This window comes from Neoarius graeffei, chromosome 22 (assembly GCF_027579695.1).
Source record: "Neoarius graeffei isolate fNeoGra1 chromosome 22, fNeoGra1.pri, whole genome shotgun sequence".
Classification (NCBI taxonomy): domain Eukaryota; kingdom Metazoa; phylum Chordata; class Actinopteri; order Siluriformes; family Ariidae; genus Neoarius; species Neoarius graeffei.
The window spans coordinates 58,402,824-58,430,087 of NC_083590.1; the positions used below are offsets into that span (position 1 = coordinate 58,402,824).

General features: G+C 46.6%; 1 protein-coding gene across 5 annotated transcripts in view; it reads right to left on the reverse strand.

The window, feature by feature from the left end:
* The window catches only part of LOC132870990 (zinc finger protein 883-like), a 116,862-nt gene that overhangs the window by 35,087 nt on the left and 54,511 nt on the right, over window positions 1-27,264 (reverse strand). For 3 of the 5 annotated variants that reach the window (XM_060905079.1, XM_060905078.1, XM_060905077.1), the window contains one exon: window positions 17,343-17,614. The exons of the other annotated variants lie outside the window; for them this stretch is intronic. In XM_060905079.1, coding sequence (XP_060761062.1) covers window positions 17,343-17,531 — 189 coding nt within the window. In that variant the 5' untranslated portion in view covers window positions 17,532-17,614. The remainder of the gene's footprint in view (window positions 1-17,342; window positions 17,615-27,264) is intronic. 5 annotated transcript variants of the gene reach the window in all.

A 27,264-nucleotide genomic window follows, 5' to 3' on the forward strand; every position in this document is an offset into this window, starting at 1 on the left:
TTATGGCCTGTTCTTGTGCTGCCATGATTAGTGCCTCTGTGCTGTCTGTCAGTCCTGCATTATCCAGCCACTGGTAGGATTTCTTGATATCAGCCACTTCCTCTATCTGACGGTGGTACATGCCATGTAGGGGTTTGTCCCTCCTCCTCCTCTGCGCTCTCATCAGGGTTCTGCTGCCTGAGACATTCACTTAGCAGTTCATCCTTTGGGGCCATCTTTCTGATGTATTCTCGGATTTTCGATGTTTCATCCTGGACCGTGGTCTTGACGCTCACTAGACCTCGGCCTCCCTCTTTCCGCTTAGTGTATAGTCTCTGGGTGCTGGACTTGGGGTGGAACCCTCCATGCATGGTGAGGAGCTTTCTAGTCTTGATATCTGTGGCTTCTATCTCCTCCTTTGGCCAGTTTATGATACCAGCGGGGTATCTGATGACTGGTAGTGCGTACATGTTGATGGCTCGGACCTTGTTCTTACCATTCAGCTGACTTTTCAGGACCTGCCTTACTCTCTGGAAGTATTTGGCTGTGGTTGACTTCCTTGTGGCCTCTTCATGGTTTACATTAGCCTGTGGGATGCCAAGGTACTTGTAGCTGTCTTGGATATCACCTATGTTGCCCTCTGGTAGGTCAATCCCCTCAGTCTGGATCATCTTGCCTCTCTTTGAGACCATCCGGCCACACTTGTCCAATCCGAATGACATCCCTATGTCATCGCTGTAGATCCGGGTGGTGTGGATCAGCGAGTCTATTTCTCGCCTGTTCCTGGCATACAGCTTGATGTCATCCATGTAGAGCAGGTGGCTGATTGTTGCCCCACTACGGAATCGGTACCCGTAGCCGCTCTTCGTGATGATCCGACTGAGGGGGTTCAGGCCTATGCAGAACAGCAGTGGTGATAGCGCATCTCCTTGGTATATGCCGCACTTGATGTTGACTTGGGCAATGGGTTTTGAGTTGGCCTCTAGGGTTGTCTTCCACATTTCCATTGAGTTCTGGATGAAGGTCCTTAGGTTCCTGTTGATCTTGTACAGTTCCAGACATTCCAGTATCCATGTGTGTGGCATTGAGTCATGGGCTTTCTTGTAGTCAATCCAGGCAGTGCACAGGTTGGTCTGTCTCTTCTTACAGTCTCGGGTGACTGTTCTATCGACCAGTAGCTGGTGCTTGGCTCCTCTGGTGTTACTGCCAATCCCTTTCTGTGCCTTGCTCATGTATTGAGCCACATGCTTACTCATTTTTGCCGCAATGATGCCTGACAGGGCATTCCATGTTGTGCAGAGACAGGTAATTGGCTGGTAGTTGGATGGGATGGGTCCCTTCTGGGGGTGCTTCATGATTAGGACTGTCCTGCCTTGGGTTCGCCATTCTGGGTGGGTCTCATCCCTCGGCAGCTGGTTCATCTGTGCTGCTAGGCATTCATGGAGTGCAGTTAGCTTCTTCAGCCAGTACGTATGGATCATATTGGGGCCTGGTGCTGTCCAGCTCTTCATCTTTGACACTCTTTCTTGGACGTCTGCCATTGAGATGGTTACTGGTTCTTGTTCTGGGAGGTTGCTGTGGTCAGCTCTTAGGTCCACTAACCATTGGGCATCGGTGTTGTGTGATGCTGTTCTTTCCCATATGTCTTTCCAGTATTTTTCCACCTCAGCTCTTGGTGGGTCTGACCGGTTGTTGTTCCCCTGCCACTGAGAGTACACCTTGGCTGGTTCAGTGGAGAACAGCTTGTTTATTCTCCTGGCCTCTCCCTCCTTGGTGTATTTTTTATATATATATATATATATATATATGAGCAAAGGTACATAATAAACAGTCAAGGGCACTTGAGGTATCGCAAGTAAACATGAAATAAACAGTATAAACAAACTAATAGCTGTTAAGATGAGGTAGTGCGGAATAGTGCAAATGAGCAAGGTAAAGAGAAATGTGCAGTCCCTGAGTTCAGTGTGCAAATGAATGTTTAGTGTGTGTGTGTGTTGGGGGGGGACTGTGAGGGTGACATGATGTCAGATGTTGAAGCGGGGGCAGGGGGGGTGTGCGGGCAGAATCTGTGGCAGGGGGCAGAGGGGGGGCAGAACAGGGAGGGAGTTGACCACCTCCTGACCGCCTGGTGAAAGAAACTGTCCTTGAGCCTGCTGGTTTTGGCCCGGAGACTCCGCAGTTTCCTCCCCGACGGCAGCAGGCTGAAGAGGCTGTGAGATGGTTGGGTGGGGTCACCTGCAATCCTGATGGCTTTTTGGGTGAGGCGGGAGTTATAGATATCCATAAGAGAAGGGAGAGACACACCAATGATCCTCTCAGCTGCTCTCACAATGCGCTGCAGTGTCTTGCAGCAGGACACAGTGCAGGCGCTGTACCACATGGTGATGCAACTGGTCAGGATGTTCTCGATGGTGCCTCTGTAGAATGTGTGCATGATGGGGGCCGGGGCTCTTGCTCTCCTCAGTTTGCGGAGGAAGTACAGATGCTGTTGGGTTTTTTGGCCAGTGATACGGTGTTGTTGCTCCAGGACAGGTCTTCAGAGATGTGCACACCCAGAAACTTGGTGCTGCTCACCCTCTCCACTGCAGCACCGTCGATAGGTAGTGGAGCATGCTGGGTGTGCGCTCTCCTGAAGTCCACAACAATCTCCTTCGTCTTCTCCATGTTCAGGCAGAGATTGTTGTCCTTGCACCGCATGGCCAGGTGGCTCACCTCACTCCTGTAGATTGTCTCATCGCCATTGTTGAGGAGACCCACCACAGTCGTGTCATCCGCAAACTTAATGAAGAGGTTGGAGCTGGATGTTGGTGTGCAGTCGTGGGTCAGCAGAGTGAAGAGGAGGGGGCTCAGCACACATCCTTGGGGGGCCCCTGTGTTCAATGTGATGGTGCTGGAGGAGTTCCTGCCGACCCGTAGAGCCTGTGGTCTCCCTGTCAGGAAGTCCAGCAGCCAGTTGCACAGGGAGGTGTTGAGTCCCAGCTGGTCCAGTTTATGAATGAGCTGCTGAGGAATGATTGTGTTGAGTACTGAGCTGAAGTCTATGAACAGCATTCTGATGTAGGAGTCTTTTGTCTCCAGGTGGGTGAGAGCTAAGTGGAGGGCAGTGGAGATGGCATCATCGGTTGAACTGATATGCAAACTGAAAAGGGTCCCGGGCAAGGGGGGAGGGCAGACTTGATATGCTGCATGACTAGCCGCTCGAAGCACTTCATGAGGATGGGAGTGAGTGCGACCGGGCGGTAGTCATTGAAGCAGGAGGGAGACAGTTTCTTCGGGACCGGGATGATGGTGGTGGCTTTGAAGCATGTGGGGACAACAGCCTGGCTCAACAAGATGTTGATGATGTCTGTAAAGACATCTGTGAGCTCCTCAGCACAGTCTCTCAGGACAACCAGGAATGTTATTAGGACCCGGGGCTTTCCATGCATTTGCTGTCCTGAGAGCTCTCCTCACGCTGTCTGGGGACAGCGTCAACACCTGGTCGCCGGGAGGTGGTGGGGTTTTCTGTGCCGTGGTGCTGTTGTCTGCCTCAAAGCAAGCGAAGAAGTCGTTCAACTGATTCAGCAGAGAGGTGGAGTTGTCACAGGTCTGCAGCGAGGGCTTGTAGTCTGTGATGGTCTGAATCCCCCGCCACAGGTTCCTGGTGTCTCTGCTGTCATTCAAGTAGTCAGCAATGTTCCTGGAATACTGTCTCTTGGCCACCCTGATGCCTCGTGACAGGTTGACCCTAGCTGTCCTCAGGCCCACCTCGTCCCCAGGTCTGAAGGCGGCATTCCGAGCCCTCAGGAGCCTGTGGACTTCCCCTGTCAGCCATGGCTTCTGGTGACTGTAACGTCATCCATGCACTTCCTCATGTAGGCAGTGACGGTCTTCGTGTACTCCTGGAGATCTGTGTTGTTGTAGGTGGCCGTCTGTCTGAACATGCTCCAGTCAGTGGTGGAAAAACAGTCCTGGAGTGCCTCCGAGGACCCCTCTGGCCACACGTACCTGCTTTTTAGCTGGTTTGGTGACTTTAACAAGCAGCCTGTATGCTGGCATTAGCATAACAGTGGAGTGATCTGAGGCCCCAAGGTGGGGGAGGGGGAGGGCTTTGTAGGGGCCTTTATGCATGGTGTAAACATTGTCCAGAGTATTGTTTCCACGTGTGGGAAAGTTGACATGTCCATAGAGTTTTGGAAACGCTCTTGGGGTTTGCATGGTTGAAATCCCCAGCCAGGATGAGGAAAGCATCTGGGTCGGCTGTCTGCTGCTCACCGATGAGCTGATAGAGTTCATTCAGTGTTTCACTCCTGTTGTTATTGGAGCCGGGAAGGATGTATATTGCTACCAGCAATATGGCTGTAAATTCCCTCGGCAGATAGAATGGCCAGCACTTAATAATTATAAACTCCACCAGTGGTGAGCAGTGTTTGCAGACCACAACAGCATCATGGCACCAGGCATCACTGATGTAAACGCAGTCCTCTGCCGCAAGTCTTCCCCCCCTCGACTAGCGCTCTGTCTGATCGGTAGCATGTTAGCCAGGCTAGCTGAATGGTACAGTCCAGGACGCTGTTGTTAAGGCATGTTTCCACAAACACAAGGACGCAACGCTTACTCACAGACTTAGAAGATGAGCGGCGTAGGCGGACATAATCCAGCTTGTTGTCCAGTGAGCATACGTTGGCCAGAGTGATGGTAGGGATAGCCGGACGGTGAAGGCTAGCCGCTAGCCTAGATACCGCCGTGCTTGCCCCTCTTCTGCTTCCGCATGTTCCGCCTGTGGTGCCTCCACTGTGGGCTGTATGCAAGAGTGGGGGTCGGTGGTTGAGCAGGCCTCCGGAGCAAACCGTAGTCACATAGCACTTCTGCATCTGCTGGTTTTATATCCGTGAATATGGTTCTGCGGATGTCAAGCAGAAACTCACGGGAGTATGTGTGCCTTAAGACTGATGGACGCGACAAAAACAAACAGATACACACTGTTTTAAAACACAAAAAACACGAAAACACCATTCTGTCTGGACGGAGAGGAGCCCCTGCATGTGTACATGCCACCATTTTGAACTTTTTTTTAGTTTAGTTAGGGAACATTACCATCAGCGTGTCCAACTAACTCCTTGCTTTAAAGGCGTCACGCAGTAGCAATAAAAGTCGCATTATTCTGCACCAGAATGCTTTCGAGATTCGAAATAAATTGACCGTCGATTTTTCGAAAGCTTCCCGCGGTTGTAATCGGTCCTTATTTGATCATGCCCTTCACTTGAAATTTTCCGCATTCGCAGCGCCCCCTCTCGGTCAATGGAACAGCTGCGTGACGTCATACCAGTAACCACTCGGTGCAGTTGCAACGACGGACACACCAGAAAATAGGAGCGATGCTGAGGAAATTAGCTTTGATTTTACCGATACAGAAGAAGAAAATGGCCCACAAGTAGAGATTTTGACAGCTGAATGTCCTGGTGGTATCCAGCCTTACAGATTTGAACCTGAGCGCTCATCTTCAGAAGAAAATGAGGACAGTTCTGACGACGACAGAAACGAAGACGAGAATGAAGACCGGCGACTTGAAGACTTGTTTTGGTTGGTTTCTCTGACTAAATCACTACTTATGTGTATTTTTAAAGACCATTTTCACTTGAATTAGAATGCTGTGTGATTAATCTATGATTATGTGTAATACTGATAGCTGTAGGGGGTGAAAGTATAGCTAGAAAGATTGAATTCTAGCAACTTGACAGCTTGCGATCTCGCGAAATGCAGTGGGCCTTCTGATACAGTAGACCCCTTGATATTCCAGTTTTCATCATTTTCCTTTTATTGCGGTTGATTTTAACTTGATATTCAGTATGTTATAGGCTGGGAGTATTGAGCTTTGTATTGTATTGTTTAGTAAACGTACAATCATCAGTAATAAGTGATTATTAGTTAAAGGCAGCTCTGTGGCATAAATCTTTCAATTAATCTTCTGTCATCCATTTGCTAAAATTATGTGCCACGTGTTATCAAGACAACACTTCATGTGACAAAGAAAGATATGACAAAATGTATGAAAATCATTTTGTACAATTAATGATTGATGCATAGAAACACTTAAAACATGTGTGTGGCAGCGGGGGAGTGGTCAAGCGCCGGTCTGTGACAGGAGGGCGGAGCCAGGGAAGGTGAGTGGCAGAATCATTACACCTGACGGTAATTAACCTGTGTTTTGTGTGTTTTCCCAGTAACCGTGCCCTATTTAAGGAGGCAGAGGGAGAGCAGAGAAGAGCTCATCCCGGGACAAGAACACAGTGCGTGTTTCTCGCTATCAGATTAAAACTGGCGGTTATACTGAAAAGTCTGGCAATAAAAAGCCTATTTGCATCTGAAGCGTTGTCCTGGCGTCCTCTGTGCTCCACCCACACTTCAGAGAGCTCTACAGTGGTGCCAAAACCCGGGACAAGGTGGAGCACCAACCTCGCAGCCCCATGGAATCCTCCCCGTTCGCGGACCTGGTCCACGCCCTCGCCACGGCTCAGCAAAGCCAGCACCAGGCGCTCGTGCACGCTCCGAAAGGAGCAAGAGCGGCGCTTCGAAGCCCTGGTGCTGGCCCAGCAGGAAGATCGCGAGGCGTTCCGGCATCTCCTCGCGTCGGCAGGGTCCATCAGCGCCCCGGCCGCGGGCCCGTCTCCCCTCACCGTGACCAAGATGGGCCCGCAGGACGACCCCGAGGCGTTTCTCACATTGTTCGAGCAGGTCGCTGAAGCCTCGGGGTGGCCGATGGAGCGGCGCGCCTCCTCCCCCTCCTGACGGGAGAGGCGCAGCTGGCCGCGCTATAACTCCCCGCCGGCTGGCCTATGCGGACCTTCGCCGGGACGTCCTCCAGCGCGCGGAAGCGCTGGCGCTGTTGTTCTGGCGTGCGCCCCACGCGCTGGTCACAGTGAGGGGAGACGGGCCCGCGGCCGGGGCGCTGGTGGAGCCCGCCGACGCGAGGAGATGCCGGAACGCCTCGCGATCTTCCTGCTGGGCCAGCACCAGGGCTTCGAAGCGCCGCTCTTGCTCCTTTCGGAGCGTGCACGAGCGCCTGGTGCTGGCTTTGCTGAGCCGTGGCGAGGGCGTGGACCAGGTCCGCGAACGGGGAGGATTCAATGGGGCTGCGAGGTTTGTGCTCCACCTTGTCCCGGGTTTTGGCACCACTGTAGAGCTCTCTGAAGTGTGGATGGAGCACAGAGGACGCCAGGACAACGCTTCAGATGCAAATAGGCTTTTTATTGCCAGACTTTTCAGTATAACCGCCAGTTTTAATCTGATAGCGAAACACACGCACTGTGTTCTTGTCCCGGGATGAGCTCTTCTCTGCTCTCCCTCTGCCTCCTTAAATAGGGCGCGGTTACTGGGAAAACACACAAAACACAGGTTAATTACCGTCAGGTGTAATGATTCTACCACTCACCTTCCCTGGCTCCGCCCTCCTGTCACAGACCGGCGCGTGACCACGCCCCCGCTGCCACAATGTGTTTTTAAAAAAATAATTTTTTACTATCAATACCTAGCCATGACCTTGAAATCAGATCCATTGATAACAACAGTCACAAATAGTGTTCAGTGTTCGTTGTTACAGCCAAACACAATACACCGATTAGGCATTTTGTATCAGAATATTAATACATCATTTCATAGTGTTTTGAGTGTTCAAAACTATCCACAAACTGAATAAATCCACAAAATCCGCAATGCAAACAACTCTGGTAAACGCACGCTATAGAGAAAACATGGGGACAGGCCAGCATCACCCAAGGGAGGTTACTGGTATGACGTCACACATAAGTTGACCTAGTTAACGGCTGGCTGCCTAAATTTGGCTGTGCGCGTCAACTTTAAATGCTTGTAGCGGGCGCATCGTGACACTGAGATCGCGGGAAACCGAGGGGCTTGAATAACCCACCAAACCCGACATTTTGACACGATATAGCCTGATTGCTGAAATTACTGCACGACGCCTTTAAAACAGTGCGCTGCTGAATTTGTAGAGTTTTAGCTTGTTTGAATCAGAAAAGCTGCTAACACATCCAGTAGCATGCATCAGTCATTCAAAATACAAGCACATGGTCTAACCAGAGTTCAAAATAGGTATATTTTTGGCTAAAATGAAATTATTCTGCATGTTCTCTATTTAATATTTTATAAAAAATAAAAAAAATATGAACCATTTGAGCACAGGTAACCACTTCTGCTTCATTTCTTTGAGGGCTGAAATGTATGCTCTTAGTCTTTTTTTTTTTTTAAACAGCTGAACTGTTAAACTCCTTAAGCCTAGGTCACAACTGGACGTACGATTTTTTTGGCCGTGCGACTTTTGGCGTTTCCCAAATCGCTGCGGTTTTTTTTGTTCATGGAGAAAGATGCACGTTGGCCGTAAGTTTGTCTTGCAACCTGAAAAAAACGTAAGTGCCCGTAGAGTTTGTTTGACATGACAAAGAACCTCTGCGGCCAGTCTGCGGCCAGTCTACGGCTCGAAAATTAGCACGGCACACGCGCACCTTCCGTGCGTTTCTTGCACGTAGACCGGCCGTAGGAGCACGTATGGCCGGTTGCGACCGAGGCTTTAACCATGCATTTAGAGCCAATGATTTTCCGTTTCAAAATCTGGCTTTTTCCGTTTCAGACAATGAAAAATTCCGTTTCACAATTTCAGCTCAAAATTGTTCTGTTTGACTCCAATTTAGTAATTCTGGCTGGCATAATTTTACTTGGGTTTCAAAGTATTGCATCTCTAGACACAAATGGTCCTTTGCATGATGAAGTCATTCATTAAAAAAAATAATAAATAAATATATTTTATATATATATATATATATATATATATATATATATATATGAGTGATTCCACGCTTATGGGTACTGAAATGGGGACATGAACTTATTTTTAAAAATTCACCGAAAACCATTTCTTTTTTTACCATCAGGTCACAAAACATGTAATCTTTAATGAATGATATGTTAAAAGATAACTTTAATTTTCTGAGATGTAATAAAAACATTTATATGCCAAAGTCAGAACGTAACAGAAGTGTTGGAAATATATATTCTCAATTTTAACAATGTAGAATTACTTTTTGAAACATAGGAAGGTGATGTTTTAGCAAATATAATTAATAAACATGTGTAGTAGAATAAACATACACATTCTTTCAATAAGATTAACATGGTATATAGCTAGATTGTAATTAATTTGTAACAGACGCGAAATGGACAATCGTAACAGAAGTAATGTAACAGACATCATTTTGGAACTCATAGGCTTGACTTTGGCATATAAATATGTTTTTATTACATCTCAGAAAATTAAAGTTATCTTTTAACATATCATTCATTAAAGATTACATGTTTTGTGACCTGATGGTAAAAAAAGAAATGGTTTTAGGTGAATAAGTTCATGTCCCCATTTCAGTACCCATAAGCGTGGAATCACTCATATATATATATATATATATATATATATATATATATATATATATATATATAAAAACAATTACACTGATGATAGGCTGATGAATTGCATTAAAAAAATTAAAGTGGGATCACAGATTGAGAACTCAAAATACTTGACTTGACATACTGATAAATCAAGAAACTAGGATCACAGTTAACTAAAAACCCATCTCATATACAATATATGCAATACAATAGTATTATATTGTATATAATACAATATAATATAATCTCAAATATTGAGAGTACTGATAGATTAATAGGGATAAATTAATATTCAGTAATACTTACTGAGCCTGTAATGACAATACTCATAACTGTTTAAAAATATTACCCTATTTCCATCTTTTTTAGTACACCATAAACTCATGAAACAATGTTTCCTAACACAACACACTCTCAAAAAGAGTAGAATAGCCCAACTTTGATTGTAATGATAGTCCTGAATATTCCTTGCAGATTAATCATTGAGCACTCTCAGAGTACCTCGAAACGCTGCTCAATATCACCATTATGATAGAGCATCATAAGTGTTGGTCTCCGTGAGACTGAATCTTCCGTCATTTAGATTATGTTTATGAAGCATGTGTTTTTTGGATTTCAGGTGGTTCTTGCACGTGTCAACCCTGACGAAATCAATGCTGTGGTCACAAAGCTTACAAAATAAAATGTCACCGTCAGCGTAGAAATCATCTGGAAATTGCTTCCCACACTCAGAAGCCGTAACTCGACTGATAAGATGCATTTGTTTCTTTTTCGTGGTCGCCATTCTGGTTGCAATGCGGGGAGCGAATCCGTAAACGAGCAGCTCATTAGCTGGCTAGGTGTGCCACAAGCCAATCACAATCAGCGACAAAGCTGCCTTGACCAGAAAGGCACATCTGCTTGGGTGTTAGCAGCAGTTACGCAGAAGCCTTCTGCAGCAGTTACACTTTGACATGCGATCAATGTTTTAAAAAAATGAATACAAGCGCAGATATACTAAAAAAAAACATTATTTCCAAAAATTCCGTTTGGCAGTCAAAAATCCGTTTCACTATAAAAATTCCATAATTTCTATCCATTTTCCGCGATCGCGGAAAATCATTGGCCCTATGCATTGCAGGTGTGACCTTTTTGCTGTGGCATCACCATTCATACCGATACAACCAGTGTGTTGATGCTTAAATTACTAAAGCACAAAATTGTTTTGAGCAAGTTCTTTATAGATCTAACCGCTTAATTTTGCTCTCAAAGTGCACCAGTTTGATACATTTAACTTTAAAATAAACAAATTTGTCTCTCAGGGGAGCATAGCCCCCAGAGCGAGGGCTACGGACCATAGTTTCACAAAATCCTGAGGGAAACACTGTATAACTTTTTTTTATAAATACTTTCAGTGTAGGGGTGGCACGGTAGTGTAGTGGTTAGCGCTGTCGCCTCACAGCAAGAAGATCCGGGTTCGAGCCCCATGGCCAGTGAGGGCCTTTCTATGCGGAGTTCGCATGTTCTCCCCGTGTCCACGTGGGTTTCCTCCGGGTGCTTCGGTTTCTCCCATAGTCCAAAGACATGCAGGTTAGGTTAACTGGCGACTCCAAACTGACCGTAGGTGTGAATATGAGTGTGAATGGTTGTCTGTGTCCATGTGTCAGCCCTGTGATGACCTGGCGACTTGTCCAGGGTGTACCCCGCCTTTCGCCCGTAGTCAGCTGGGATAGGCTCCAGCTCGCCTGCGACCCTGTAGAACAGGATAAAGCGGCTAGAGATAATGAGATGAGACTTTCAGTGGAACATATACCTGTTCTTTTACAAGTTAGGGTAGCTATGAAAGAAATCCCTCTCAACTCAAAATGTAAAAGTAGGTGACCGTGCGACATATCCTAGGAGCATGTTGATGGGAAGTGAACTAATGTAGCGAGTGTTTGTGGAAGGAGGAATCATGAGACTGAGATTTCCACTTTTGAATATGAATATACATTTGTCACTGCACATTGTACAATGAAATTGGATGCCATCCTACCAACCAGTGCACTATCTGCTTATATCAGATAAGAACTCAAACTTTAAAAAGACACACAAACAACACCTTCATACTCCCTGCATTGCACAGTCCCTTTAAAACAAGAAGCATTTCGTGCAGTTCTGGCTCTTGGGTAGAAGCTGTTTTTCAGTCTATAGATGTTCCCCCCCCCCTTGCACTGATGTCACATTTACGCTAGCAACCGTCGCTACCCTCTACCTGGGGGACAATCGAATTTTGTTTACATACTGTTCACATACTAAAGCCAAGCGAAGATGTCTGGCATCTGTTGCTGTTGTCCAAAGAAAACTACAGCTAAAAAGCTCTACTACCAGATTACTTGTCTAATCTTGGTCAGAAAGAAGCAAAGGATTGATATCTATGGAAATTAGAGTTTATTAGTCGGTATGATCCATACAAAATTCCTCGAAACAACTGGAGTGACTGTAGATTTGTAGCCTAGCATTAGCTACATGTTGGATCATACTTCCTTTTCCCCCCCACAAAGAGTCCCGACATGCAAGAACAGTTAAAATAACTACAAAAGCAAGAAAACCACCTGTGTGCAAAGAAAGTTTTTCCGACATCAGCTTTTGGGAACAGAATGTTGCAAAAGCCAAAGTATTGACTCTCAGTGGACTCCTACCTGAACTGTGGGCTAGATGGTATTCCTGGCCCTCCATGTCTCAACAACCCCAAGGACATCTAGTTACAGAGCTATCTGCACTCCATAATTTATACATCGATACTTATTATTGATAAATCAGACACTTTCATGAAAAAGCTAAATCAAATGTGAGCAGAAAAAAATAAAACAAGATTCTGAAGCAAACTTTTCCATACTCACTTCCGACTTTCTACTTTTTTAAAATACATTTTAAATTCAATCACGAATTTCTCTAGAGTTCTCAGGCTTAGCGCCTCTTTTCGTATTCTCTTTAACCATGCATTTCTTTGTTGTTCTTGAAGCATTTGCTTCTCTTTGTTAACAGTTTTGTTGATGGCGGATAGACGGTAATACTTATCTATTTCTTTATTTTCATGATTTGAACAACCAAAAAGGTAGTGTTAACTGCAAGGAGTCTATTTACCCATCTCTTAATTGACCTGCACTGTCTGCCCAAGGACAGCAGTTCAGAGAATGTCTGGGGTGGGCTGGATATTTTAATATACCCTGGGGTCTTTTGAGGCAGCAGGAACTGTAAGGCTCTTCCAGAGGACAGAAGGCATCCGATGATGATCTGGGCAGTGGTGACGACCCTCTGAAGCACTTTCCTCTCTGCTGCTATGCAGCTGGCAAAACCACACACTGATGCAGTATGCAAATATGCTCTCTGTGGAGTAACGGTAGAAGGACACAAGCAGTGTTTTAATGAGGTGGCCCTTCCAGAGGATCCTCAGGAAGTAAAGTCTCTGTTGTGCCTTCTTTATCACTTGTGTGGTGTTAGTGTTCCAGGTCAGGTCATCCTCAGGAACTGGAAGTATGAGACCCTCTCCACACATTCCCCGCTGATGAGAATAGGCTGAATGTCGGTTTTCTTTTTCCTTAAGTCTATGATCACCTCCTTGGTTTTGGTGGTGTTGAGGACCAGGTTGTTGTCTCTGCACCACCAAACAGCTGCTCTATCTTCTCCCGATAATCGGACTCATTCACCCCAGAGGTGAGCCCCACTATGGTAGTGTCATCCACAAATTTGATGATGCCATTACTGGAGTGGGTGGGGTGCAGTTGTAAGTGTAGAGGGTGAAGAGTAGGGAGGTAGGGGGCTCAGCACACAGCCCTGTGGGGAGCCAGTGCTGAGGCTGAGGAGATGTGGGGGGCCTACTCTCACCCTCTGGGAGCAATCAGACAGGAAGTCCATTATCCAGAGGCAGATAGACTGAGACAGTCCTAGGTTTGTCAGCTTGGACACCAGTCTGTGAGGGAGAAGGGTGTTGAATGCTGAACTAAAATTCACAAAGAGCAGCCTAGCATAGCTCTCCTGCTTCTCAAGATGAGTGAGGGCAGTGTGGAGAGTTGTGGCTATGGCACCCTCTGGACCTGTTAGCTCTGTAAGCATACTGGTGTCTGTCTAACATGGGTGGGAGGTTTGTGATGACGCGAGTCCGGACCAGTTTTTCAAAGCACTTCATGATGACAGGAGTAAGTGCCACTGGACAGTGGTCATTCAGGTTGCTGCTGCTGGTCTTTTTTTGGCAGTGCAACTATGGGAGAGGACGTCAGGCAGGGTGGGATGGTGGACTGTCACAGGGACTGGTTGACTTCTCATGTGATACCCTGTGGTCTTGTACATAACATGGTTCTAGGAGATGTTTTATTTTACTCCAAGATGAATGCCCATCAGAAATACTGGCCAGAGGTGATCAATTACTGCAGGAGTCCCAAAACAATAAGACGTCATTTTTTTGATGGCCAGTTAATTGCCCAAATCAATGGAGCAGATTTAAGTTTTTGTGCTTGGTACATTCCTAAGACTCAACAGAATCACGTCAAGTGACCAAAATAGTTTGTCACAATGGGTAGTTTTTTTTCCCCCCCCACACAGGTCAATACAGTTCTAAAACTACTTTTTACAACAGTTTCATTTATCAGTTATTTGCCCTTATTTCATTTTGATAAATGAGACTGTTGTAAAAAGTAGTTTGAGAACTGTGTTGAACTGTGTGGGGGGGAAAAAACCTACCCATTGTGAAAAACTATTTTGGTCACTTGAGGTGATTCTGTTGAGTCTCAGGAATGTATCAAGCACAAAAAATTAAATCTGCTCCATTGATTTGGGCAATTAACTGGCCATCAAAAAATTTATATGTCTTATTGTTTGGGGATAACGAGTTGATAGTGGGAGAGGTATTCAATGAGTAGTGTAAAAAATTCCATTCCATTCAATGAGAAGAGTGAAAACCCCTCCCACTGCCAATTCTTAATCCCATCAGATCAACTCTTAATCCCATCAGGTCAAATCACAATGGGTAAGGCAATGTTTTTTCACACATTCCAACACAGTTCTAAAACTGCTTTTTACAACAGCTTCATTTACTGGTTACTTGCCTTTATTTTGGTATTTGACTAGTGCGTCTTGAAATTAGCTCTTGTACTAATTTACTCAGTTCAGAGCCACAACCAACTCTGTTACTATGTTATAAAATTACTCTGTAATTTTGCTCCCACTCTAGCTCCAAATTTTACTTTCTAAACTAAAAATAGAGCAAAATTAACTATTACTGAGGAAAATACTTTTGACTCGGGAAAAATAACTCCGTAATTTTTCCTGTGTATGCACTACAGCACATGCATATCAACCGATCTGCTCATCAGAAATGGAAGAAATATTTACACTTACTCCAGTTGATTTTTGGCTGGATCGAGTCAAAGTTAAAAAGCCACACATCGGCCACACATGACTGGCCGATGTGTGGCTTGGATGTATGGGCTTCGTCATGTTTCGCTCCTGCACTGACAAATTTTAATCGCAGATGAGCGACAGGCTGATGAAGGAGGAGGTAGGGCATTGATAGATATCCGCCTGGTCTCCAGCATTGATGCAAGGCACTTCAGCACCTGGTCGTGTTGCCAGGTGTAACGGCCTTGTTTCAGGCTTGTTTTGCATCACACCAGGATGTGCTTCAGGTTGGCCGGAGACTGACAGAGGAGGCATGTAGGGTCTTCTCCGTATCACTGGTTGAGGTTGATTGGAGATGGCAAGACATCATAGGTGGCTCGTATGACGAAGCTGCTTTGATGTGCTTCCATGTTCCACAGATGCCTCCAAGAGAATTTTCTTTTCTCAACCCCTCCCATCGCATCCACTGCCCCTGCGTTGCTTGAGAAGCGGCCTTTGCGCACCTCATTGCCTGTTCTTGGTAGCATACCTCCTCAACTACAAGACCTCAGTGCTGTGATGGTGTTGCTTTGTGCCAGGATACATTACTTTCTCCAAGCTCAAGGCCTCCTCTCCCTTGCTGCACATGACCAATGATGTCCTGATGCTTAAGGGATGACTTTGCTTGCTGCGTAGCTAGTGAAGGGGTCCACTTTCTTCCAGTTTCCAGAATGGGAGCTGTTCAGACAACATAAGGATCATGGGATTCTGTCTGTCATTTCCAGCCTAACTTTGGAGCACTTGTATTCCTCTGTTAGAGTGGATACTGGAAGTTCTAGAATACCTTTCCCATACAGGCCTGTACTGGTAATGCACCTAGGGAGACCAAGCCATTTTTTCGCAAATGAACTAACCTGCCTCTCCAGTTTTTCAACCTTGGAGAGTGGGATCTCATAGATGGTCAAGGGCCACAACAGCCAGGTGAGGAGACAGAACTGAAAGCACCAGAGCTTCAACCTGCCCAGTAGGAAGGACCTGTCAATGCTCTCCAGGCCACTGATGGTATCCTACATAATCTGGTCTGCTTGGTCTATATCTTTGAGGGTTGCGTTGTACCAGCGTCCAAGACGTTGGTATGGGCTCCTCACCAATGTAAAAGCGTTGCTCGAACAGCTTCCCTCTGACGACTGATATGCTCCTGGACTTGCTTGGATTTATTTTCATTCTAGCCCACTCGATGTTCTCTTGGAGCTTCTTCAGTAGTCGCCTACTGCAGGGCTTGCTTGTTGTAAGTATGGTCATATCATCCATGTATGCCCTGATAGGAGGGAGTCGGAGACCAGGTTTGAGCTGCTCTCCTCCTACCACCCACCGGGAGGCCAGGATGACGACCTCCATGGCCATGGTGAAAGCTAGCAAGGAGATGGTGCATCCTGCCATGAGGCCAATTTCCAGACACTGCCATGCTGTAGTAAATTCATCAGTTGTAAGGCAAAGCTGTATGTCCTGGAAATAGGATTTGACTAGGGCTGTGATGAGCTCTGGGACACTGAAGTAACTGAAAGCAGACAAAAGGAGATTGTGAGGGACTAAGCCTAAGGCAGTGACGAGGTCCAGGAATACAACATGGAGGTCTCTTCCATCTTTTTTGGCAGCTTGGATTTGATGCCAGATCATGTTTGCATGCTCCAAAACACCCAGAGAAGCCTGGGATCCCCGCCTTCTAAACAGACATGTTGATGTAGTAGTTCTTCTCGAGGTAGGCTGTCAGCCTGTGAGCCAAAATGCTGAAGAAAACCTTCCCTTCAAATGTTCAAAAGACTGATGTGGCAAAACTGGTTGATAATAGCAGAATCCTTTTGCTTTGGAATTAGGACACCCCCTGCCCTCCTCCAGGCTGTGGGTATTGCTTGTTTCTGCCACAACCACCGTCATCAGTCTCTACAGGAACCATAAAACACCTTGGAGCATTCTTGTAAAGCCTGTATGGTACTCTGTTGGGCCCAGGGGACGATGCAGCTCTTGACCGACGTACAGTTGTTACTACCTCACTCCACTTGGGAGGGCTGATGTCTAGGGGAAGGTACTGGTGGCATGTCGGGTGGGAGGATGATCTGTTCGCAATGCCAGCTGTCCATGTGGATTGCTTGAAGGTGAGCCTCGAGGTTTTTTTGATGCAAGTTTGTCACTTTTCTTCTTTATACTTAACAAGTTTGTCAATCTGTTTGTCATGCTTGTATGATAAAAAAATTCTAAAAAATTGATCGAAATACATGACCTAGTCATTCTAAACCTGTGGAGCTTTGCCGACGAAGCTCTCAACCCCAGAGAGATAAATTATACAATAAAGAAATATTTGCTTGACCATTATTCAGGTATTACTAGTATTTCTATTATTAACAGGTGAATTTACACCACACTGGCTAAAAGAACTGATGTAGGATCACATTGTGATCAAATTTGTGATTTACACCACTATTCCACATATCACTGACAAAAAGAAACTGATATTAATTGGAGATACCTTCATCTAGTCATCATATTTTTTTACTTAAATATATACAATCTTTATAATAAATTGATGACAAACTCACAACCAAGGAGTCTCCACTGTTCCCGGCTTCCTCTCCGTTTACCAACTCTCCCTGGAAGGGTCCGAAGTGTGCACCTACTGGAACAGTACCTCCCTTATTAAACACTCCCAGGCCTGCATCAGGGATACTAGACTTCTGGATTTCTAGCCCAGGAGGAAGAGTTTGTCTGGCTCGGTCAGGGACTCCCATGGGAACAAGAGTATCTGGGATGAAGAGGGGCAGTCCATGAATCTCACATTTGTTGAGGAAGAAGGATTTGCAAACTTCGCAGTCTGGGAGTAGAAAAAAAAACAACAGGAAGAAATGAGGCCCAAATGCGTGTGTATATCTAAGACCATATACAGTATGTTAGTACTGTATAAAGATTCTTCAAAGAAAGCTTGCCAGTAAGGTTTACTGAACAGTTGAGATGAGAGGTGTCCATCAGGACTGAGATCACACAGGATAAGGTACACAAGTACGAATTTTTTTTTTACTTCCTTGGAGTAAACAAGAGCTCAGGTATGAAGCTTGCAGGGCAAAATAAAACAATGTTCATTAACATGACTGTGGCACTGTATGATGTATTTGCAGTATTCTTAGGACTTGCCTGGTCAGGCTCATGCTCATTTTAAATTTGGTTACTTGTTTGCTTATCTTCTGGGAAACAGAATATCCCAAATTTGTTATGAAATCACATGCAGGTACAAACAAAATTAACTGTCCACACAGTAAGTAAGTAAGTAGTCCAACGCACCTCTCTATTTGAGCTTGCTAACAATTCTGGCAGTTCTCGATCTAGGCATTTTTCCCCAATGCCATACATCTCGGATTCAGATTTAATTAAAAGAAAAAAAATCACTTGATGGCAATTTAAGCATAACCTATTTGCTGAAGAAGAAACCAGTGGACCCAGAGGAACTCCCGTCAGCATGGGTGAGAACTTGCAAAACTTCACACAGACAGCAACCCGAGCTTAGAATTGAATCCAAGACCCTGGAGTTGCGCCACTGACGCCCCTAAATCCATATACAAACATCTGGACTCCTGTCTCTCTCACCCATATGTGCTTATTGAACATCCCATTCCAGGGTCATGTTGAAGGGCATACTCTTTGGCCCCTATTAAATAACAGCCGGTTGGGGTGGTCTGTGAGCTCATGCATGTGGGGAAGAGAGCACATAGCACTTTCCTCCAGGTGTGTTTTGCTATCCTGTGATGCAGCATGGGCTGCATTTGGAAAAGAGGAATATGGCAGTGGGGGTGTGGCCAAGTGTCAGTTTGTGAATGGAGGGCGGGGCTGGGGAAGGTTTGTGGCAAAGTCAATATACCTGTTGTCAAATAATGTTTTCTGTGTGTGTGCGCGTGCTGCAGTGATGATGGAGGATAGAAAAGGAGGGGAAGAGCAAAGAGAAGAGAGCTCCCTGGACCAGAACACAACTGTGTGTGTCCTAAAAATCGAGCGAGTATGAAGCAAAAAAGCCAAAAATAAATGTGTGTATATATCTCCCACCTGCCGTGTTTCTGTACTCCACCCACATCAGGGACTTGTTACAGTGGTGCTGAAACCCAGGAGTATGGAAGGGAACCACCACATGGAGTCCTCACCATTCAAGGATCTCATCCATGCTCTCGCTACTGCCCAACAGAACAAGCATCAAGCAGTGATCGCTCCACAGAAAAAGCAAGAACAACGCTTCAAAGTCTTGATGCTGGCCCAGCAGGAAGATCGCCAGGTGTTCTGGCACTTGCTCGCATCGGCGGGGTCCTCGGCCGCCACCACAGCAGACCCTCCCTACATCACCCTCACGACAATCTGGAAGCCTTTATAGCACTCTTTGAGCAAGCGGCCAAAGCGTGAGGGTGGCCGGTCAAGTAGCGCACGGCGTGCCTACTTCTGCTACTGATTGGAGAGGCACAGCTCGGCACCGACAGCCTACTCGTATAAGCCAACATGCAGTATGTTGGCCGCTCCCCGGAACATTGCCAGTGCTTCCGGACACTGACATGGGAGGAGGTCGGCCGGCCATTTGCATTTGGCCAACAGCTCCGGGATGCCTGCCGGTGATGGCAGAGGGCAGACGACTGCAACGCGGAGGGGATCATTGATCTGGTGACACTGGAACAGTTCATTGTGCAACTTCTGAAAGGAATGGCGGAGTGGGTCCAGGGTCATCACCCGGCGTCATTGGATCAAGCCATCAAGCTGGCGAAGGACCATCTGGAGGCAGTTCCGACGGCAGGCGGATGAGTCACCTCTTCCCTTTTTCTCTCTCCTCTCCCCTTCCCCCAACGAGGAGGTGGAGGCCCATCTTCCCCTTCCATGTCGGATCCCCCCCCAAGGTGAGTGATGCCTATCACGCCGGTGCAGAGGGGAAGCCTGGACTAGTGTCCTGGCACTGCGGGGAGCCATGACATCTCCAGAGTCAGTGATCCACAATGGAGGTGGGAGCTGTGGTCCGGATCCCCGACACGCCAAAGACCATCAGGCTGGAGCGCATCGTATACCGGCAAGTGTTCAAGGGGATACAGTACATATCACACGTTGGTGGATTCCGGCAGTAATCAGACCTCAATCAAACAAAGGCTGATGCAAGGTGAGGCATTGGGCAAGTGGTGAAGTTTCTGTGTGCACAGGCTGGGCTCACGCTAGCCGCTCGCACGTCCGCAAATTGCGAAGTTTTAATCCAATTTGCGAAAAGAAAATCATTTGTATTCACATTTTATGCGAAAGTCATTTAAAGTTTAAGCAAAAGCCATCAAACAATTGTGATTTCTCAAGATAAACAGTACCTTTCGTGTCCATCTTCGATGTTTTGATTTATAACCAAGGCCCTGAGTTTTGAAGCTTCTTATTGGTTGACCGCAAATTACGTCTTCCAATAGCATCGGACCTTACATATAAAATGATCAATTTCCGAGTTGCACTGATAATGTCAGCAATTCTCACTCATTAGTGAACAAGATTATAGCGAGGTTTGTTTAAAATAAATTATCCGACTTTACGTATGACAAAAACTTATCTAAAAAGTGAGATAACATATTAGAATATTCTGTTAGCTTTCTCAGTTAGGGATAAAAACACGATATAACCATTCTAAAGACGTATTTTCTACATAAGATCAACCCTGACAGAACTTTGGAAGAACTCACAGATGAACCAGGATATATCAACCAAGTGTACCTTGTTTTCAGAGCGTTTTGACGCACATGGTTCAAAGTTTTGACTGCAAGTGTTTCATTTGAGAAATTAATGGTGAATATCATATTTGGGTTATGAGATTAATTTATAAGAAACAACCATTGATTTTAACTCCCTAAGCTCCCTTCATCCTACCCATAAAGACACACCCCTCCCCCTAAACACACACACAGATCCCAATTATACACACACACATACCCACACAATCCCAGTCACACATCTCAATCATGAACACACACACGCACATCTCAATAATGAGAAAACACACACACACACGAGGCAATACCTGTGGTTGAGATGTTAAAATAGAATTTTGAAAAAAATAAAATAAAAAATTAAATTTATATATTAGCAAGGCCAGCCACTGATGTTGGCCAGGTCCGACACTGATGTTGGCCAGGCCAACTTGGCCAGTTCAAATTTATACATGACCTTGGGTTACCATGGACCTCTCATGGCCTCTAACTCCCAAACCATGGCAGATGAAGCTTAAGTTTGTATGAGCAGTTAATATGAAATGTGATAAATCCCTGATAGAGTTGAAAGCCACTCACCATGCAGTTATGTTACACAGCCAGACAGCATACTACAGAGGGTGACTAAGGGCTAAAAGGTGCATAGATAGCAAAGAATGCAAAGCACATCACACCAGATGTTAGATATAATTATAATGAAAAATATGGACTCCGTAAACCAGATTAAGCGGGTTAAATTAAACACACAATTTCATTACATATATAGTTGATGAAATGATCAAAATAAGAGGATTCAAGAATAAATAAGAATGCCATGAACATAAATCAAGAACATGGAAAGACAAAGGCAGGAAACAAGCTTGCAAAAACCATTGAAACACCAACAAACTACAATAATTCATATTTCAATATTATGTCAGTGCAAGAAACATTTAGAAGTATAACATATCTTGCTAAAAAAATAACTTTGCTAAAAAGAAAATTGTTTTTTTTAGCATTTCTTGCTAAGCGAACTTGCAAATTGCTAAAGAAAAATTTGGAGTCTTTAGCACTTTTCGCTAAAACAATTTGGGTCCTAGAGTGAGCACAGACAGGGATATTCACAACTACTCATTAGTGTCCGTCCACATTCTATTTAGGGGAGAAAAGCACAGAAGAAAGGTGCTGGTTAATCCTCGTCTCACCCACCCCCTGACTTTGGGAACTGATTGGTAGGGATTCAAAGGCTTAATGGAACACATAGTAAAGGGTGGGTCCTGCAATAGTACATCACAGGGAGATCCTGGTGTGGCGTTGACTGGGGAAGAAGTCACAGAGCCACACTACACAAATTGTATGGGTTATTGGGAATTAAAACTATCCGCACCAGCATCTATCACCCACAAACAGATGGCTTAGTGGAATGATTCAACCAGACACTCAAAAACTTAATTTGGAAATTTGTAAGTGAAGATGCACATAATTGGGATAAATGGCTCGAGCCACTGTTATTTGCCGTATGAGAGGTCCCGCAAACCTCCACGGGATTTTCACCATTTGAATTATTATATGGGTGTAAGCCTCGTGGCATTTTGGATGTGCTGCAAGAAAACTGGAAGGAGGGACCTTCACCTAGTAAAAACGAAATTCAATATGCTCTCGGCCTGCGCACAAAACTCCACATCCTCACACACTTAACCCAAGAGAATTTACAGCAGGCACAAGCACATTATGTCCGGCTGTACGACAAGGGGCACGCGCCTTAGAGATTTCATGCCGGGAGACAAGGTACTTGTGTTATTACCCACGTTAAACTCCAAATTGCCAAGTGGCAAGTGTCCTTTGAGGTCACACGGCGAGTCAGGGACATTGACTATGAGGTGAGGCAAGCAGATAGGGGCTGGGCACTGCAAATATACCACCTCAACCTGTTAAAACGTTAGAACAAGGAGGTCCTTGTTGCATTGGCGTTGGTAGTTCCGGAGAAGGCGGAGCTGGGGCCAGAGGTAAAAACAAAAATAACAACTCACACTGCTCCGGTCCCTTGTGGAGACTACCTCCATGGGTGCAAGTATAAAATTTTCAAAAATCTAAAAAGTCTGACAAGGTAAGACATGCATGGCACAGCCATGCGGGGGGGGGGGGGGGGGGGGGGTTTACAAAGGGAGGTGAGCCCCCCCTTAGGGCTCGAAAAAAATTTAAATTACAAGTTAAAATGGTTGTCTCTCATGCAATCTCATGCAAACATTTATAATATTAATAGTTATACGATTTGCATATTCACATCAAATGTTTAATCAGACCCTCCAGGATTTTGCGATGTTGCGATTTGCAAATTCAACCAATTCCCACGAATTCAGGGCGGTGTTGCAATTATATCCAATCACCGCAACTTTCCCACAAATTTGACCAATCGTTGGCGTCGTCTTGAGGTGACGTCGACAAACTACCTTTCGCCGTACTTCCGTGTACATGTTCAAGAGAAGCAGCATGTGCGAGTCAGTGCTTATATAGGCTTAAATTATGTTACTGAAAGTGTGTTATGTTTACAGTGAAGGACTGTGTGCACTCTACATTATTTTTTTTTTTTACTTAATACAAGAAATTAATGGATGCCAACATTTTTGCCAAAATGGTATTTTATTTTCCATTGTTTAGGCAGCTTCAGCATCATACTGTGAGATTATGTTCAAATTGTTTTTTTCCCCCCTCGATGAAGCCTGAGCCATTTATTTTATTAGTTTATAATTATTGTTTAATTTAGTCTTCAGGAGAGACTGCCTGCACACAGTACTAGTATTAATAGGTTTTTTTTCTTACATGAAAGCTGAGGCATTTATATTATATTTTAAGGTAACTTCATGTTGTGCTGTGAGGTTCTATGCACTAACTTTTGAACCAACAGGTGCATTTGGATAAGTAAAGCCTATTTTTCTGCATTTTTGTAGTCCTGGTTATCTTTTATATTGGTAAAGTTGTTTATAGGACCATTTCTCAGTGTCTTTGCTTTTTAATCAATAGTTTTTCAGTAATAACTTAATATTTAACATACTCAATTTTAATCACAAAAAGAGAAAATCGCAACAATTTCTCGCAACTTTCACTTCCTCCCGCAATGTAATTGCAACAAAAACCTAAAAAACACCGCAACTTTCATTGCAATTTTTTTGGACCCCCCCGCAAAACCCCTATGGAGAAAAAAAAAAAAAAATCAAGGACCGTGACGTCACCCGGTATGACGCAGCCGGGGCCCCACCCTGGAGCCAGGCCCAGGGTTGGGGCTCGTATGCGAGCGCTTGGTGGCCGGGGCTTTGCCCATGGGGCCCGGCCGGGCTCAGCCCGAAGAGGTGATGTGGGCCCGACCTCCTGTGGGTTCACCACCCACAGAGGAAGCAGTAAGGGATTGGTGCAGTGTGGATTGGGTGGCAGTCGAAGGCAGGGGCCTTGACGACCTGATCCCCGGACACAGCGGCTGGCTGTTGGGACATGGAATGTCACTTCGCTGGGGGGGGGGGGGGGGGGGGGGGGGATGAGAGCCTGAGCTTGTGTGGGAGGTTGAGAGGTACCGGCTAGAGATAGTCGGGCTCACCTCCACGCACAGCTTGGGCTCTGGAACCCAGCTCCTCGAGAGGGGCTGGACTCTCCACTTCTCTGGAGTTGCCCGTGGTGAGCGGCGGCAGGTTGGTGTGGGCTTGCTTATAGCTCCCCAGCTCAGCCACCATGTGTTGGAGTTTACCCCAGTGAACGAGAGGGTCGCCTCTCTGCGCCTTCGGATTGGGGAGAGGGCTCTTGCTGTTGTTTGTGCCTACGGGCCAAATAGCAGTATAGAGTATCCGGCCTTCTTGGAGTCCCTGGGAGAGGTACTGAGGGGTGCTCAGACTGGGGACTCCATTGTGCTACTGGGGGACTTCAATGCTCATGTGGGCGACGACAGTGACACCTGGAGGGGCGTGGTTGGGAGGAACGGCGTCCCCGATCTGAACCCGAGTGGTGTTTTGTTATTGGACTTCTGTGCTAGTCACGGTTTGTCCATAACAAACACTATGTTCGAGCATAGGGGTGTCCATAAGTGCACGTGGCACCAGGACACCTTAGGTCGGAGGTCAATGATCGGCTTTGTAGTCGTTTCATCTGATCTCCGGCCCTATGTCTTAGACACTCGGGTGAAGAGAGGGGCTGAGCTGTCAACTGATCACCACCTGGTGGTGAGTTGGATCCACTGGCGGAGGAGGAAGCTGGACAGACCTGGCAGGCCCAAACGAATGGTGAGGGTCTGCTGGGAACGTCTGGCCGAGCACTCTGTTGGGGAGGTCTTTAACTCCCACCTCTGGGAGAGCTTTTCCCAGCTTCCGAGGGAGGCGGGGGACATTGAGTCTGAGTGGACCATGCTCTCTACCTCCATTGTGGACGCGGCTGTTCGGAGCTGTGGCCGCAAGGTCTCCGGTGCCTGTCGTGGCGGCAATTCCCGAACCCGGTGGTGGACACCGGAAGTAAGGGATGCCATCAAGCTGAAGAAGGAGTCCTATCGGGCCATGTTGACCTCCGGGACTCCTGAGGCAGCTGACGGATATCGGCAGGCCAGGCGTGCTGCAGCTCGGGCAGTTGCGGAGGCAAAAACTCGGAACTGGGAGGAGTTCGGGGAGGCCATGGAGAAGGACTATCGGTCGGCCTCGAAGAAATTCTGGCAAACCGTCCGGCACCTCAGGAGGGGGAAGCAGTACTCTGCCAACACTGTTTACAGTGCGGGTGGGGAGCTGTTGACCTCGACTGGGGACATTGTCGGGCGGTGGAAGGAATACGTTGAGGATCTCCTCAATCCCACCGTCATGTCTTCCACTGAGGAGACTAAGGCTGATGACTCAGAGGTGGACTCGTCCATTACCCAAGCCGAAGTCACTGAGATGGTTTGCAAGCTCCTCGGTGGCAAGGCACCGGGGGTGGATGAGATCCGCCCTGAGTATCTCAAGTCTCTGGATGTTGTGGGGCTGTCTTGGTTGACACGCCTCTGCAACATCGCGTGGCGGTCAGAGACAGTGCCTCTGGAGTGGCAGACTGAGGTGGTGGTCCCTGTTTTTAAGAAAGGGGATCGGAGAGTGTGCTCCAATTATAAGGGAATCACACTTCTCAGCCTCCCAGGGAAGGTTTACTCCAGGGTACTGGAGTGGAGAATTCGACCAATAGTCGAACCTCGGATCCAGGAGGAACAATGCGGTTTTCGTCCTGGTCATGGAACACTGGACCAGCTCTATACCCTTCATAGGGTGCTCGAGGGTTCATGGGAGTTTGCCCAACCAGTCCACATGTGCTTTGTGGATTTGGAGAAGGCATTTGACCGTGTCCCCCATGGTATTCTGTGGGGGGGTGCTTCGGGAGTATGGGGTTCGGGGCTCTTTGCTAAGGGCTGTCCAGTCCCTGTACGAACGGAGCAGGAGTCTGGTTCTCATTGCCGCCAGTAAGTCAGACCTGTTCCCAGTGCATGTTGGACTCCGGCAGGGCTGCCCTTTGTCACCGGTTCTGTTCATAATTTTTATGGACAGAATTTCTAGGCGCAGCCAGGGGCCGGAAGGAATCCTGTTTGGGAACCACAGGATTTCATCTCTGCTTTTTGCGGATGTTGTCCTGTTGGCTTCTTCAAACCAGGACCTTCAGCATGCACTGGGGTGGTTTGCAGTCGAGTGTGAATCGGCTGGGATGAGAATCAGCACCTCCTAGTCCGAGGCCATGGTTCTCGACCGGAAAAGGGTGGCTTGCCCTCTTCAGGTTGGTGGAGAAGACCTGCCTCAAGTGGAGGAGTTTAAGTATCTCGGGATCTTGTTCACGAGTGAGGGAAGGATGGAGCGCGAGAACAACAGGCGGATCGGTGCAGCCTCCGCAGTGATGCGGTCGCTTTACCGGTCCATCGTGGTGAAGAAGGAGCTGAGCCAAAAGGCGAAGCTCTCAATTTACCGGTCGATCTACGTTCCGACTCTCACCCATGGTCATGAGCTTTGGGTAATGACCGAAAGAACAAGATCGCGGATACAAGTGGCCGAAATGAGTTTCCTTCGCAGGGTGGCTGGGCGCTCCCTTAGAGATAGGGTGAGAAGCACAGTCACTCGGGAGGAGCTTGGAGTAGAGCCGCTGCTCCTCCACATCGAGAGGAATCAGCTGAGGTGGCTCGGGCATCTTGTTTCGGATGCCTCCTGGACGCCTCCCTAGGGAGGTGTTCCAGGCATGTCCCCCCGGGAGGAGGCCCCGGGGAAGACCCAGGACACGCTGGAGGGACTATGTCTCTCGGCTGGCCTGGGAATGCCTCGGTGTTCTTCCCGAGGAGCTGGCCGAGGTGTTTGGGGAAAGGGAAGTTTGGGCTTCCATGCTTAGACTGCTGCCTCCGCGACCCGGTCCCGGATCAGCGGAAGAAGACGAGATGAGACCCCCCCCGCAACATCAGACATTTTAGCCCACAACAATCACAAAAAAGGTCCACGAAATCCTGGGGGGACTGTTTAATACATTTCATCAATTCATCCGAAATAATCTTTCAAGTACAAGGCTTGATATTTCAAAACATCTCGCAACTACTAATTTAAATGTTGAAACAACCATTTTTAACATGCTTTTGCTGTGATACCTTTTTTACAATATATACATTGGAATAGCTGTGTTGATTTGGTCGAACAACGTGCTACATGCGTGAAACATGATATCACACATGTATAACACCGTGAAACAACGGGCTAGTCAGGACCGCTCGTCGGTGAGCGGCGTATAAATTGAATGAGGTTTGTGGCAAAGACGAGATGAAAAG